The 16,772-nt window shown below is 40.4% G+C and overlaps 1 protein-coding gene across 1 annotated transcript in view; it reads right to left on the reverse strand.

The window, feature by feature from the left end:
* Positions 1-14,700, reverse strand: part of LOC311051585 (mucin-5B-like) — a gene marked incomplete at both ends in the record, with an annotated part of 30,292 nt that extends 15,592 nt beyond the window's left edge. Inside the window, 13 exons of the mRNA XM_084066164.1 lie at positions 892-904; positions 2,189-2,299; positions 2,873-3,011; positions 4,304-4,421; positions 6,601-6,726; positions 7,487-7,627; positions 8,172-8,304; positions 9,438-9,544; positions 9,922-10,012; positions 10,821-10,935; positions 12,690-12,948; positions 14,093-14,208; positions 14,693-14,700. Of these exons, the coding sequence (XP_083922290.1) occupies positions 892-904; positions 2,189-2,299; positions 2,873-3,011; positions 4,304-4,421; positions 6,601-6,726; positions 7,487-7,627; positions 8,172-8,304; positions 9,438-9,544; positions 9,922-10,012; positions 10,821-10,935; positions 12,690-12,948; positions 14,093-14,208; positions 14,693-14,700 (1,477 nt within the window). The remainder of the gene's footprint in view (positions 1-891; positions 905-2,188; positions 2,300-2,872; positions 3,012-4,303; positions 4,422-6,600; positions 6,727-7,486; positions 7,628-8,171; positions 8,305-9,437; positions 9,545-9,921; positions 10,013-10,820; positions 10,936-12,689; positions 12,949-14,092; positions 14,209-14,692) is intronic.
* Between the last annotated feature and the right edge of the window lie 2,072 nt (positions 14,701-16,772).

The following is a 16,772-nucleotide window of genomic DNA, read 5'->3' on the forward strand; positions in this document are numbered from 1 at the left end:
TTAGAGGTCTGTAACACTCAAAATAACAGGGGTCCTTGAAATTATGAAGCAAAAGGAAGGAGCTCTAACCTCCAATGTTATTCACAGCAGCAAACACAAGAACGACATTTCAACTAATGAATTATACTTTAAGCTCCTCTATTTCTTTCAAAGTTTCAAAGAAAAAAAACATGAAATTGTTTCTACACTCATTTTATCATTAAAATCTTAGTTTTTACAATTATGTGGGGGCCCGCTTACAATTTTGCTGGCCCCGGCCCACAGGTTGAGAAACACTGGTTTAGGACTCTCCCAACATGGAATGGACACGGGACTCAGAAATGTGTCACAAGTGGGGCCGTGTGGGACCAGTGTTGATTTCGTTGAAAAATGTTCGTCGACTACCTTTTTTCACTGACGAAAACTAGATAAAAACGAAAAGGAAAAAAACTAAGCTATGATTACTAAAACTAAGACTAAATATATTGACAATTTCGTCAACAAATAAAAACTAGACTAAAATGTTAGTGAGGGATTAGTGGAGAAGAGATCCAGTAGAACTAAAATTCCTTTTAATTTTATGTTTGCGCTCGGCTGCTGCACTCTGAAAATATCAGATCTACAAGCTCACAACGCATCGCAGCGTGGCGCGTTGTGAGCTTGTAGATCGGCTATTTTCAGCATGCAACCATAAGTGCAAAATCAGGCATTACGACACCATCAAGGCACCGCCAAAATACATCTTAGTCGACTAAATGAACAGTAGATTTAGTCGACTAAAACTAGACAAAAACTAAAACATTTCAGATGACTAAAATATGACTTAAAAAGGAAATGGAATTTTATTCAAAAGACTATGACTAAAACTAAATCACAGTTTGCTGTCAAAATCAACAATGCCGTAATACGTACCGTGGGTGTTGCCCCGGTGTCGGTGGTCCGCAGTGATGTAGAGCTGCATGACGGGCTGGATCTGGACCTGGAGCTGCACACCCAGAGACGTGTGGACCACCAGGTAGAAGGAGGACGCTCTGAACGTGGACACGCCAGCTGCAAGGTGGAGAAAGAAGGAGAGGACTTACCGCAACGCAACGCATGTGTACATACACCCAGTGGTGGAAAGAAGTACTACATTAAAAACAAAATACAAAGACAATTGTATTGGAGTAAAAGTACAATATTTGCCTCTGAGATGTAGTGGATGTAAAAGTGTTGAAAATCAGAAATACTCCCGTAAAGTAAAAAATACCTCAAAGTTACTTTGCACCACTGTGTACACCAGTGTTAAGTTTGATGACTAAAACTATGGCGAAAAATGTTTGTCGACTATACCTTTTTTTCCACTGACAAAAACGAATACATAAAAACGAAGCTATGATGACTAAAACTATGACTAACTAGACTGACAACTTCGTCAACAAATACAAACTAAAATGCTCTAGTAGAGATCCAGTAGACTAAGACAAGTCATTTCATTTTCGGCACACAGCTAAGTACATCAGGCATTCCGACGGCATCAAGGCCTGCCAACAGTTGACTAAATCAACTGTAGATTTAGTACACTAAAATCTTATGATATTTAATCAACTAAAACTCAGAGGATTAAAGTATGACTAAAACAAAATGGTATATATTTTAGACATCTCACCAACAGAGAAGGGCAGCTCAGAGTAGATCCCATTTACAAAGACTTTGCCGCTGGGCAGGATGTTGATGACCTGCATGAAAGAAAAGAACATGTTAGTAGACATTGCTAAGTCTTGTTAGTAGACTTAGCCTGATTATCAGACTGAAGCTGCATGGAGCTTCAGTCTGACATTGGCTCCAGTGTAGGCGATTACAAGGGGGAGGGGGTTAGAATTTCCCTGAACAATTTGAATTGGTTTAGAATTTCCCTAAACCAATCACAAGAGATCCCCACCTCCGACTCTCATTGGACGGTACTTTTTGTTTACCGAATAAATCCTAGGTTCACATTACAACACCAGACCAAGAGGGGCATTGCACTCAGAGAGTGGGCGGGGTCTATGGTATGGAACCAGGCTAACTTTGGCTACCAGTGTGTGCGGCCACGGCCACCTTCTTGTCTCTTGAAGAATACTTTATAGATTATTCTGCCATGGGCCGGCACCGCTACAAGGTCTTTGGTGTGCGTAGCATTCTCGTAAACACAAAATGATACATATTGTAGTGATGTGCATATACTCACTGTGTTGTGTGCCAGCAGAGCCAGGGTAACAGACTTCAGACACGTCTGGCTGGCTGTCAGTCCACACTGCTCCAGATCTCCCAGTAACACATACTGGTCGCCGGAAGAGTTCTGAAGACATAACAGTGATGTTCACTTCAGAGAAAAGGACTCATATACTGTATATATAGACCTGAACTGGAGATTAGCAACTTAGTAAGTTATACATAGCACAAGTAGGTAATCAAATAAATAAATAATATATATTTATATATAATGCCCGGAATTCGAACCCAGGTCTCCCGTGTGGTAAGCCAACATCTTAACCACTAAGCCAAAGGGACATATCCCTATTGCTTGGGGGAGATATTAGACTTTCAGGTCATCAGGCTGAGGTTGTGAACCACTCTGTTACACTTATATATATATATACACATTTGTTTTGGTTGCCCAAAAATAGACCCTTCTACCACAAAAAAAACAAACAGTGAAATACAGTGAGAGGGCAGTGCGTTTCTGCAGGTAAACACCACCACACTACTCTAGTGGCTGATAACTGCTGATATAGAGAGAAATGATGGATACAAATGTATATATTGTTTGCTAAACACAGGGCAAAGTAACATGCCTTTAAAAAAATCATGTTTGAAATAAAAAAGTATATCATTTAGTACAGAATGTTTGTAGAGAAAGCAGCTGTAATACCCTAGCCAGCACGTAGGAGCAGTCTCCATGGAAGGTGTAGAATAGACCATCAAAGGTGTTAATGTGAGCCCCTCCCTCCACAGAGCAGGTTCCTGTGCACTCTTTCTCCTGACAGTTCCACTGGCCACCCTCACACACACTGCAGGGCGAGACAATGATGATGTTAGACACTGATGGATCTCAGAGGTCCCTGGGGGAGGTCCAGGGGGTCCCCAGCAAAATGAGGAACATTTTAAGCCAGGGGTCTTCAACGCTTTTCAGGCCAAGGAGGACCCCTTAGCTGAGAGAGAGAGATGAAGCAGGGACCCCTACTACATATTGTAGAAAATTGTGTTGCAGATTCAACTTTTTCATAGACGACAGCACTATCATCAGTGTTGTGTGAAGTAATGTTTTTTTTTTTGTTTGTTTGTTTGTTTACACATTGTAATTTCATATAGATTCATGTTAATGTGTATTTTCATTTAACCACTTGAACCCTCAATATTTTGTAAACATGACCTTTGGCTCTGTACTTGGTCTGCTCTCTTTTTCCCTTATACACCAAGCCGAAAATAGCAGATCTACAAACTCACAAAAAGTTTTCCATCACATAAAGATTAGGTGGCCCCCCTCTCCCTTCCCTGCAGTTAACTCTGAGGACCCCCTTGGGGATCTCGGACCCCCTGTTGACATAAACATGTTTAGAACCACTGTTATAAACACACAGCAGGACAAGACATGAGGACAGACAGACAGACAGACAGACAGACAGACAGACAGACCTGCTATGTGGATTTTAATTTTTTTCACCTTTAAAGTTTTCTGACCTCTTTTTTTCCCTTTTTCACCTTGTGTCTAATCATGTACATACCTGCGGCTATACCTCTGTATCTGCTGGTCTTATGCTATGTGCATGTAGATATGCACACGCACAGACTCACACAGAACTCCCCACACTCCCAACCATGAATCACACACAGGTGCAAAATCTCTATGATGAGCTGAGGGGTTGCCTATGTCAGGTGTCAATCATTGTCAATTAAGAGTCAAGGCAGTAACAACAGTACCCTGCCTCCACCACAACAACAGCACCCACACCTCAAAAATCCAGAATTTACAGGGATTTAACATTGTTTCTCTAGTTCATATATAGCTCAATTAAATAAGCTCATCAAAGGCACCGCTTCCTTCACACAGGGTGTGATTTTTATATTCTCTTTAACATGCTTCCTTAATGTTTGATTTGATTCTCCCTGCTTTCCCTCTCTCTGTCCACCCCCCCTTTCTCCTTTCCCCTTTCTGAAAAATGGAACTTCTGAAAATCAAAATCAAAATAGCAATAAAGACTTCTTTACACCTGCAAACCAGTGATATAAAACTGAAAAGACAGACAGACAGACAGACAGACAGACAGACAGACAGACAGACAAACTCCATGCAGTGTCCTACCAGGTCTTGCAGTTTCCATCATAGGACTGTCCAGGTGTGTAAATCTTATTGTTGTAGGTGCAGGAACAGTCTTTGAGTGGGATACAGCCTGTCTGATTCACATCATCCTGCACCATACCTGAAGGTTACACAGCATTATGTTACCCTATACATTATGTTATTATCATGAAGGTTACACAGCATTATGTTACCCTATACATTATGTTATTTACATGAATGTTACACAGCATTATTTTACCCTATACATTATGTTATTAACATGAAGGTTACACAGCATTATGCTACCCTATACATTAAGTTATTAACATGAAGGTTACACAGCATTATGCTACCCTATACATTAAGTTATTAACATGAAGGTTACACAGCATTATGTTACCCTATACATTATGTTATTAACATGAAGTTTACACAGCATTATGTTACCCTATACATTATTATGTTATTAACATAAAGGTTACGCAGCATTATGTTACCCTATACATTATGTTATTAACATGAAGGTTATGCAGCATTATGCTACCCTATACATTATGTTATTAACATGAAAGTTACGCAGCATTATGTTACTCTATACATTATGTTATTAACGTGAAGGTTACACAGCATTATGTTACCCTATACATTATGTTATTTACATCAAGGTAAAACAGCATTATGTTACCCTAACCCTATACAATATGTTATTCACATCATCCAGCACCGTGCCTGAAGGTTACACAGCATTATGTTACCCTCTACAATATGTTATTCACATCACCGTGCCTGAAAGTTACACAGCATTATGTTACCCTATACATTATTAGTAGAACTATGTGTGCGCACCACCGTGGATGTAGGCTACTGCAGGTTTCTGAGTGGGTGTTGTGACATCAGTCCAGGGGTGCCGTGGAATACTGACCAATATCACTTTAATTAAATTAAATACATTTTCAATGAGTTCTAACCGAAACGGATATTGTCTCAAGTCTCTTGGCCATCCAGGATGCGCAAAAATCACAAAATGAAAGAGGGAGTGAATGTATGCTTTCAACTCATTTGAATGTTGTAACTTGTGGTCACCATCATCATCATCTTATGACAGTAGTTCTCAACCAGTGGTCCTTGAAGGGGTTCCAGGTGGTCCTCAGCTAAATGATGGAGAGTCGGTAACCAAATGGACCCTTATAGATCTGTAACTCTTGAGGGTGTAAAATGGAACCAAACGGACCCGTAAGGTTTCATTTTTCGCTCTCAAGAGTTCAAATATTGTTAAACATCTGCATTATTTAATTAAATAATTCATTTGATCAACGTTTGCCTGTTATCTCTCCTAATGGTACCAACATCAATACAGCATGGAATTGTGGGCAACATCGTATGCAACGATAACAAAACGTTTTTAGTTTTGGGTCTGAGATGCTAAATCTCATCAAACGGTGGGTCCGTGGCTCAAATGTCTAATAAATAATGGACCGTGATATGAAAAGGGTTGAAAACCACTGTCTTATGATGATGATAAGAATAGCAGCAATCATTATAATGAAACAAACAACTATAATAGGACCTATCATACTGTTATGTTAATGGTCAAAATGTTTGAGAACTGTGGATGTAGGCCTAGTGGACCGGGTGCATTTCTCCTTTCCGACATGTCGCCTTTCCGACGTTGACTAACCCTATACCTAACCCTAACCCTAACCTTAACCGCACGCGGAAGCCACTAGTCGGAGTGGTGAGATGTCGGAATGGAAGGAGCACCCCTAGTGGACCATATGGAAGGTCACGTGCGGGTGTACCATAGACAGTAAAAAGAATCGACATCGTTACGCCAATAGACTCTACAGACCGTAAATGAAGCCTATTTTTCAGCAATTTCAAATCCGCCATATTTCTATATCGTGTCATATCATGTCATATCCTAAGCAACAGGAAATGAATGCTATTGGTTGGGTAGCTTGTCAATAAAGAGTGGGGGCGGGGAATGAATGCTAATGGTTGTGTAGCTTGTCAATCAAATCATCCCGCACCTCCTAGAGCATACCCTACTTTATCATCAATTTTAACATGAATGGGACCATAATTTACCAAAACGCATGCATGGTGATTGAAAGAAGACTTTAAACTAGCGACTGGAAGCATATAGTATTTATGACAATGTGTATTAAGGTAATACATTCCAATCTAAAGTTCGGCAAAAACCCATCCACTTGCATTGAGTTAATTCTTCAAGTTCTGACACCAGCTACTATATAGACTCAATTTCAAAGGCGGATGCTGGGCCCTTGGGTGTGTACAGTACTGTACGTGCACCGTACCTTGGGGGCAGAAGCAGCCGTCGGTGCAGTGGGTGTCACAGATGTGGCTGGCAGTTGGGTTTGAGCAGGTGTCAGTGCAGGAGCTGCCACACTCTCTGTACTCCATGTTGGCAGGACAGTGCCTCCCTGTGGACACACATCACATCACATCTGGTTAATATCAGCATTTGGTTTCCTGTCTTCAAAGCTACAATCTGGGACCGATTTTAATTAATAAAATGCAACGCATTGTGAGCTTGTAGATCTACTATTTTCACAATATTGTTTGCACGCCAGAACTGTATAGAAGTATAAATTAATTTGTTATGTGCAGTGGTGTCATGGGGGCCACACGGAGTACCACGGCGTGTGGCCGGTAAATCTTTCACTCGCACCCACAAGGTACGGTGCACGCACATTTTTATTAGTTTAGAAAGACAAAAACTAAGCTAAAAAACATTTCCTATACATGTTTCCTTCTTTAGGTGAAATAAAATGCGCGCGCGTGCGCGTGACATCATTAAAATACCGTTCCGCCAGAAAAAGAATCACCAATACACCCCTGGTTATGTGGCTTAAATGGTTAAAGGTAGGGAACTATAAGTGTTTTAAAAATAATCTCTTCTGATAGTAATCATTGCTATAGAGTGTTCAGTAACAGAGGGTCTGCCTGTCTCTCCAGCTCTTTAACAAACGGAAAAGGCGGGCGGGTTGCCATTTTCAGCCAATCAGGAGAGACTACCCAATTGTCAGCGTAAATTGTGTTCCATTTCCAATCCGGAACTGCTCATTCTTTGTATCGTCACTTCCAATATCACTTTTGTTTAATTTGAACAAAACAATCCACAGTTGCAGCAGCCTTAGAATGAAATTTAAAAAAGCATGTGTCGGCTTGCGTCGTCCTTACAGCAGTGTTGGGGCGTCCTCCACTGTCGCGGCGTGCGTCCGGCGTGGACACACTGCCTGGAGAACTCTGACAGCGTGCTACACAGACACACGCCACCGCTGCCGAGCGCCGCGTTAGCTGTCACCGCGCTGCTGCTGGCACCTGTCGATTAATTGTTTATATTCAAAATGCTTTATTGGCATGATAACATATGTTTTACATTGCCAAAGCATACATAATAACATAAAACAAAGAAACAACATTACATATTGTTGCTGTCAGGCAGAAACCTCATATCTCCATATATACACCCATGTATTTCTTGCTAAATTAACACCCTACTACGTACTTCATCATACAAGGGTGTCACACAAATGTAATGAAAATAGCAGATCTACAAGCTCACAGGTGTTGTGGGCTTGTAGATTGGTTATTTTCACTATTTTAAATCATTTTTAAAAATAATAATAGAAAGGGACGGTTTTGGACATACAAGGTTTCCACCCGACAGTGATGAATGATATACAGTATACAGAGACAAGAGTAACATGCAAAACAGCAAAAACCAAAAAGGTGCATTTAGACATACATCCTAACATTATTAAGTGAAGAAGAAGCCACTATAGTAGGCCTAATAATGAAAACAAGTGAATAACAAACAATGAAATGATGATAACAGTGATGCATCAGTTAGTGAGTTTGTCACCTGTCACCAGGCTGCTGTCGTTGGCACAGTGACAGATGTCAGCCACGCACACGTCCACGAACGAGGTCAAGTCCAGCACGTCCGCGCAGTCGCTGAACGCCGGAGCTGAGAACAGCTGCTCACACATGGGCTTCTGTACAGCAAGACAGGAGAGAAGACATACATGAGACCAAATTAAAGGCAGGGTTAGTGATGTTGGGTTAAAATATGTTATATTCTGATAGTAGGCTACTCATTGGGGGAAGCAACCTTAGGCACGGGTGCCAACATTGGAGCAGGGGAGGTGATCACACTGGTATAAGTGTGAGAGAGTGGAACAAATAAAGCTCAGTTAAACTGAGTCCCCTCACATCTATATGCAAATTACATCCTGCACATAATTCTAAATTCATTCAAATTCTGAACTCTGACTGGGGAGGGAGTCTGGGAGATATAGGTTGATTCTTGCTAATGAGTCTAATGATCATTACATCCTGATGTGAAAGAAAAATATTTCTCAAGTAAAATAAATATATTATTATGTGATGTTGTTATATTGACAATCAAAATATGTTGGAAATATAACATTTTGATGTGGTGTCATAATCAAACTTAATGTTGATATGGCACACATATTATGTTTGTTCGGTAACAGGGGTCTCCCCAGCAGTCTCTCCAGCTCTTTAGTAAACAGAACATACATTTTCAGGTCAGGATACCAATTTCATCCAATCAGGACAGAGCTCATACAGGATACAGGATAAACAAGTGAAATTAGAAATGATGAAACACAACAAAATGAGCAGACAAAATTTGAACTAGAACAGATTCAGAAGCTGATCAATGATCTTTGTGGCGTTCTCTCTCCTGATTGGTTGAAATGTGTAACCCACCAGAAAATGTATTTTCTGTTTACTAAAGAGCCGGATAGTTCAAGGGAACGTTTGGAAAAGCTTTGTCCTTTATTCAAGAAAAGGAAAGTATTGTCTTGAAATGACTACAGTATTCTATAGTTTCAAATGTACAGAATGTTATTTAGATAGAATGTTGTTTAGAATTTAAACTGATGCTAGGTTCATGGTTTACCTGGTATCCTATAGTACAGATTATTATTTTGATAGTATATTGTTTAGACTGATGACAGATTGTTGGTTTACCTGTGATCCTAGTTTCTTGAGGCACTACACTGTCTCTCTGCATTCTATGTACGTGTTCACCTTGTTTATTGTAAGTCACTCTGGATAAGAGCATCTGCTAAATGCCTATATTGTGAATAGTAAATTGTACCATGTGGTCGCAGTTCTCTGCCGGAGGTAACATGAGGTCAGAGCAGCTCTCAGTGGGACCATTGACTCTCCACATGTTACCGTAGTCTGAGGGGGTCATCCTGGCACCTATGATGAAACGTTAAAAAAAGGTTAAAATGTTACCTATACGGCATGTGGTTCTCAATGTGGGGTCTGGGGAACGTGTATGTATGTATGTATGTATGTATGTATGTATGTATATACGGACATACATACATACATACATACATACATACATACATACATACATACATACATACATACATACATACATACATACATACATACATACATACATACATACCATGCCACCACAGGTGAAAAATATTTTAGTAATTTTTGCACTCGTTATGACACCACCAGGCTACAAGTTACCCAACATATAGGAGTCAGGAAAAAAGTACAAAGTATTTCTGACTATTTTGCCACAAGCACGCACGCACGCACACATGTAAAAAGGTTACCATGGCTGTAGAACTCGCCGTGGAGCTGGGCTCCGTTGAAGTCGCCACACAGACCACAGGTTTGGTTCTTGTACTTTGCATCGAGCTCCACCTGCATTGGTGGACAGTAAAAAACACATCTACTTCAGTACTGTACTTAGGTACGCACTATACATGTTTTGAGTATCTGTACTTTACTTGAGCATTTATCCTTTTTGCATACTTTCACTACATTTCAAAGACAAATATTGTACTTTTGACTCCACTACATTTCTTGGAAGGGAAAAAGTGCATTATGAATTAACCACTTCAGCCGCATGTGTCTAGAGATTTTCTGGCTGCTAGAAAATCCAGGGTGAAAAACCTGATGACTGGATTTGGACAGACAGACATGTTTTGGGACATATTGCACCTGTTAAGACTGCGTTTGTGATGCCCCAACCATCTAATATACAGTATCATCGCTGTAAGGCACAAACCTCATATCTCCATACCGGTATTTCAAATTTGCATGTGTTTTTTTTTCCTTTTTGTTTTGTAAAACAAAACTGACTCACTGGCAGGTGAGTCAGTAGGATACGACAGCAGTGACAACACAGAAATGTGTGTGGGGAGGAATTAATTGGCATAACAACTAAATTGGGGAGAAAAAGGGGTAAAAAATAATTAAAAGAGAGAAATGTAAACAGCACGAGGTACAGTCAAACATTAAGGCTAAAAGGATAACACAAAAGAGTCCTGGGGACTTGTTTCCATTCTGGTCCTATATTGTATAAGAGTGATGCGCAAAAGTAGCAAAAATAAACTATCTACAAGTTCACACCGCATTGCGAAGCGACACGTTGTAAGCTTGTACCCTATATCCCAGAATAGAGATGCTGGGGTTCAAGTGGTTAATCGTGATGGTGAGTGCTACTCACCAGTAAAGAGTCCTGCTGGTTCCAGTATGCTACCAGACCCAGCTTGGCTTTGATTTTGATGTAGGAGACAGTCCGTTCAATGAGGACTCCTGACTCACTGTATGGAAGGATGATCCTACACACAAAACAGATTATGATTAGTATGATTATGATGATTATTATGAGGATTATTACTATTATTATTATTATTATTATTATTATTATTATTATTATTATTATTAGGGTGCCAAGCACTTTTTTTTACAGGGGGGGCAAGCATGAAGTGCGTACACACCCCATTGTACAGGATTTGGTTTTATTATTACTAGAGGTTGGGCCACTACAGTACGTGGCCCTTACACCTATAACGCACCGCCGATCTGACCGATACGACCATATATGGGTGTATCAGAGGTATCCAGGGGATCCTATTTTTTTCTTTTTTTCAGATTAATCAAAAATGGCACATGTAAATATGTTTTATTGACCAAAATACATTTTACTTCACACTGTCTATATACTGTGATTAATAATAAAAGCAGAAATTGCCACGTTTGATATACAGCATAATATCATTAAAAAGTGTTTTTGACAAACAAGCGACTGAAGAGACGGGACATTTTGAAACAAATGAAGCGTCTAGAAAAAAATATATGAGTTCTTATAACTATAATTATATATAGTGTTATTATACAGTAAGCAGATTATAACGCAGATTATAACGCATTATAAGTATGTTTATAATGCATTATAGCACTGGCTCCCAAACCTTTTAGCTCAAGACCTAAAAGAGAAATTAGATGTTTGCCCGGGACCCAAACCAGGGAAAATAGCAGATCTACACGACGCGTTGTGAGCTTGTAGATCTGCTATTTTTACTACTTCTTACATTACATTACATTACATTACAGTCATTTAGCAGATGGTTTAGCAGACGCTTTTATCCAAAGTTCTTTTTTATTCATTTATTTACAGAAATTATTTGACTTTCTTTCTTTTTTTTCGTTTTTATTTATGAAATACTTTTGAAAAATGTTGGAATTGTTTTTAATTGAAGACAAGTTGTGATTTAAAATGTTATTTTAAAGAGGTGGTGCCATGGTTTTGCAGTTTTTCTGTTTTTCCATGTTGTTGATAGAACTTCATTAAGCCCCTTGGTGGTGTTTTTAATGGTGTTTTATGTCTTCTCTGACTATTTTGAGTTTCTTCCTGGAGGCTGAAACCTTGAGGGTCAAACGTGCCAATAGAAAAACAGCACTTTAATGACACAGTAAAATGATACCCTCCCCCTAATTATCATAACACAACAGGTGTGGGCATGAGGAGGAGGAGGGACTAGGACAGGTGGGTGGTGCTAAGGTGGTGGAGGAGGTGCTAAGGTGAGAACCAGGTATACTTAATGAACTGGAGGCGTGTCCACATAAAAACATAATTTTTACACTTTCTGTACACTTTTTTTGAAAAAAATCTTCCTCCTAGTATAACCATAATACCTGATGATTATGTTTTAGGGGGGGAAAAATCACTGAAAATCACGGCACCCCGTCTTTAAATGTATTTTAAATCTTTTGAAATAATATATATATACGCATTGTGAGCATGTAGATCTGCCATTTTCAAATGATTTTTAAACATTTGAAAACTTGAAATGGTACATTCTGCAAAATGAGTACTTTTACTTTTGGTACTTTAAGTACATTTTCATGGCAAAACCTTTGTACTTTTACTCAAATACATCTTGAATTCCGGACTTTTACTTGTAACAAAGTATTTCTATACTGCAGTATTGATACTTTTACTGAAGTTAAAATGTTTCCACCAGTGATGGGATGCATGCGTAGCAAGTGTCATATTTTAACTCATTGAGTTGTGCTTCTGGTTGTGACTCACGTCTCTCCGTTGACGACGACAGAGCCGTTGGAGGAGAGCTCCACCACGTCGCCATCAAGCTTCATGACGATGCCACTGATGGTGGGCGAGCCGCCCAGCACGCCGCGGCGCATGTGCACGTGGAAGTCGCTGTAGGTGGCGCCGCAGTGCCACGTCAGCACGTGGTTGCAGGTGGACGGCAGCTGGAACGCGTCTCCGTCGAACATCTTGTAGTGGAAGTTTCCCCAGGTGCTGCACACGCGGTCGTTATGGCCGGGATCTGCGCACAACAACGGACAATTTTGTATAGTTATTGTATTTGTACAGTCGTGGAAACTAAGTACATTTACTTAAGTACTAGTTAAGTACAATTCTGAGGTATTTATTTGTACTTTACCGGAGTATTTCCAATTTTCTATACTTTTACTTCTACTCCACTACAGAGGCAAATGTTGTACTTTTACTCCACTACAATTATTTGAAAACTTTAGTTACTTCTTACTTTGCAGATGTAAATTATTACATTATAAAACATACATTAACCACCTTAGCCCTATTTTATACTGATGGTCCATTGTGGAACCTTGGGCCGTCAACCTTTACTTTATAGAGTGTGGAGCACTGAGGCAGTGCTCCAGTCAGATAGCAGGCCTTGCTTTGTTATACTGAATGTAAAAGATAAGGACTTCAGAATTCTCCAGGCACTCAACTGAACGCTTGTTTGCATGCAGACTTTGATGTGGAGCGAATTGCCTTCGTGATATATCAGGTCGTATTGTTTTAATATCATTAATTTGCTGTTCTTTTTTTCACATATTATAGAGGGAATCTCCCTTGTTTGTCAATAAAGATGCCTTGCTCAGGTGAACGGTAATTTCTGTGTATGTCGTCTATAAACTGGACTTTAGGGTTTTATTGAACCAAGAGTGACAGGACTGCATGGGGGCCAGGAATGGATCGTCATTGCAAGTGGTATGGGACGCTACCACTGGTGCATCACAATATTCATTGGACCTCCGAGTTGTGGGCTCATCAAGCATCGCTCCAGTTATGGTGGAAGTAGCCAATACGAATAAACTGGTCCGGGGGCTGCTGCCAGGACGTTTATATGAAGTAACACTAAAGGCTTATCGGTTTTGGTTGTTGTTGTGTGAGACCAAGAATACGTCATGGACAGGTACACAATGAAAATTAACATGGAAATAAAATCACATCAATACCTATGCTATTTGAAAATAGCAGATCTACAAGCTCACAACGCGTCGCATCACAACGCATTGTGAGCTTGTAGATCGGCTGTTAAATAATGCAGAATTCTGGTTGGAGCAAAGTAGAAGCCCAACAAATGTCTCAGAACCCATGCAGGATATTAAATGGTTGACAGTATTGGACAACATAGTACAGTCATATTTGCCAGTGCCTACCAGTCACAGCCGGTTGTCCCAGCACCCTGTTGGCACATTCGCCGGCAAAGGCGGTGACCCACACGCTGAAGTGTTCACCGCACGGCACATCGGCCACAACGCAGCTGTCGCCGGTACTGGTACAATTATATTGTGTTTTTGCGGGCTGACTGAAAGCTCTGAGCGATGCCAGGTTTATATCCGTTCAATGTGGCCTATAGTCATTACAACTTTCATGCTGACTTACATGTTGTGATTGTCTTATATCCACTCCTGACCCCCATGCCAGCACTATTAGAGGAGTAAACATCGCATGTGTAGGTTGTGGATGGAGTTAGAACATCCACCTGTGCACTGGTGGTTGTGAAGCTCTGGTTGAAGAACGGTCTTGGGTCCCTAAAGAGACTCAAAACCAAGAAGTACTCAGTCGCCCCCGTCATGTTGGACCATTCAAACTTTATGGAGGTACTGGAAATGGCTTCGGAAACGGTGAAATGGGATGCGGCCGGTACTGTAGGAAAGTAATACCAAGGATTTATAGTTAATCAGTTGTGAAGCAACTTCTCTTCCTCTTACAATTTATTTCAATGTTAATTTTGAAAGCAACTTTTCATTGTGTACCTGTCCATGACGTAGTCTTGTTCTCACAAAACAACAACCAAAACCGATAAGCCTTAGTGCATAGAGCCCGCAACAACTTTATTTTAGCTTGGAGTCCCTTTGTTGATTTTGTTGAAGAATTTTCCTTTAACTAAAACTGTTCAGTTAATTGTTATTATTATTTTTGTACATATTTATCTATGTCCGACTTGTGATGTGAAGAACTGTCCCTGTTATATAGTATATATAGTATATAGAATAAGGAGAGGTATCTCTGTCTAGAACTGTGAGAATTGTGTTTTGATTGTAATCTTGTCCCACTGCTTTGTTTTTTTGTTTTTTTTGTTTTTGTTTTTTCTTTGGAGCCTAAGGGGGGAGGGGGGAGGGGGGGGGGGGGTTGTATGTGTGTCTATATAGTCTTGTATGTTATATCAACGCGATCTCTTTTTTTTTTATAAAATGCTATACATTTATACGTGTATATTCGTGTATGTAACATAAAAACTGTAAAATAAAGTTGTAAAAAAAAAAAAAAAAAAAACGATAAGCCTTTAGCGTTACTTCATATAAATGTCCTGGCAGCAGCCCCCGGACCAGTTTATTCGTATTGGCTACTTCCACCATAACTGGAGCGATGCTTGATGAGCCCACAACTTGGAGGTCCAGTGAATATTGTGATGCACCAGTGGTAGCGTCCCAATTCACTTGCAATGACGATGCTGAGGGAGATGATATTGAAGTAATGACACAACCTGGGAAAGAGAAATAAGTACATGATTAAGGATACCACAGAGTGCACATGTCATGTACAGAAAATAAAGGAAACGCCTTGTAATGTTCTTGCAATTGAGAGTTTGCCAAAGTGACTTAAATACGTTGGGGTTTGTGCTCTTCTTGTAACCCACACCACTGAGACGTTATTTTTGCAATGGAAGAAATTCCAAAGGTCCAGATCAGAAGCTGAGGTTCTGCAAGAGTCTGAAGTTTGAAAAGCCTAGTTTAGTCAAGAGTGGCTAAACCCACAATTTGGGGATTTAGCATTGCGCAATGGGCGCTCCCGTGCAAAAGTTGCTATTTTCGGACACCAGCCTTATCCCTAAAACACCTGCATTAGTGTTACATTATGCATAGGTGTGGTTTGAGCATTACAAGACCAATCACCGTGCCAGATGCCATTGCCTTTAAGAAAAGACTGCGCAAGCCATTATCCCCAATGCAATCTTACGCTCTCTCCCTCTCTGCCAGTGTTGCCAGGTCAGCTTATTATAAGCCACGTTGGGTTTATTTTTCTGTAAAGTTGCTTGTAAATAATAGTAGTTGCGGGTTGCGATTGTGAGCTTGTACGACATATATAGGTTTGAAGTGCTCATGTGGCCTATAGTCGCTTCTTTTGGGCTTGTTTTCATAGACCTGGCTGCTTATTCCTCTAGCAAAATCTGGCAACTCTGCTCTCTGCCCATGGAAGAGAGAGGTTGCCTGGTTATCCACCTGTTTCCTAGGCTTTTCACTGTGTTCCACTTCCTGTCTTTTGATCCAATGAAATCCAATGAAACCGGTCAGATGACTAATGATATCCAATGAAATCCGACAGGAAGTGGAAAACACAAGCCTAGGAAACAGGTGGATAGAGAACTTTAAATTACAGCAATCTACTTGTGTTCTGGATTAATTAAACAAAAAGAGAGTACTTAGTTACTTTCCACCACTGGTCATAATGCAACATGAGCTGTCAGTCCTAGGGTTGCCAACAGTCCCGTATTAGCCGGGACGCACCGTATTTGAGCCAAAAGGGGCGTGTCCCGTACGGGACTTTGTTTGTCCCGGACTCCGGTGTAAAGGGAAAAATAAAAAATATAAATTCTGTTTGCGCACACTGCAGTGTGTCTGGCTGCGTGTTTGTGTGCTTTATGAGATGGGCGCTAGGACCGCTCAGTTGACAGGGCAGGCACAGTGCTCGCACGAGTGCTTGTGTGTGTGTGTGTGTGTGTGAGATTTTCGTCGGTGGGAACGGCATCATTGTTTGTGTGGCATGTCAGCCTGTTCCCACCCTAACCCTAACCCTAAAACCGAAATAAAGTAACAAAAAAAAGTAACTTTATCC

This window comes from Gymnoscopelus microlampas (assembly GCF_963454915.1).
Source record: "Gymnoscopelus microlampas genome assembly, chromosome: 9".
Lineage (NCBI taxonomy): Eukaryota > Metazoa > Chordata > Actinopteri > Myctophiformes > Myctophidae > Gymnoscopelus > Gymnoscopelus microlampas.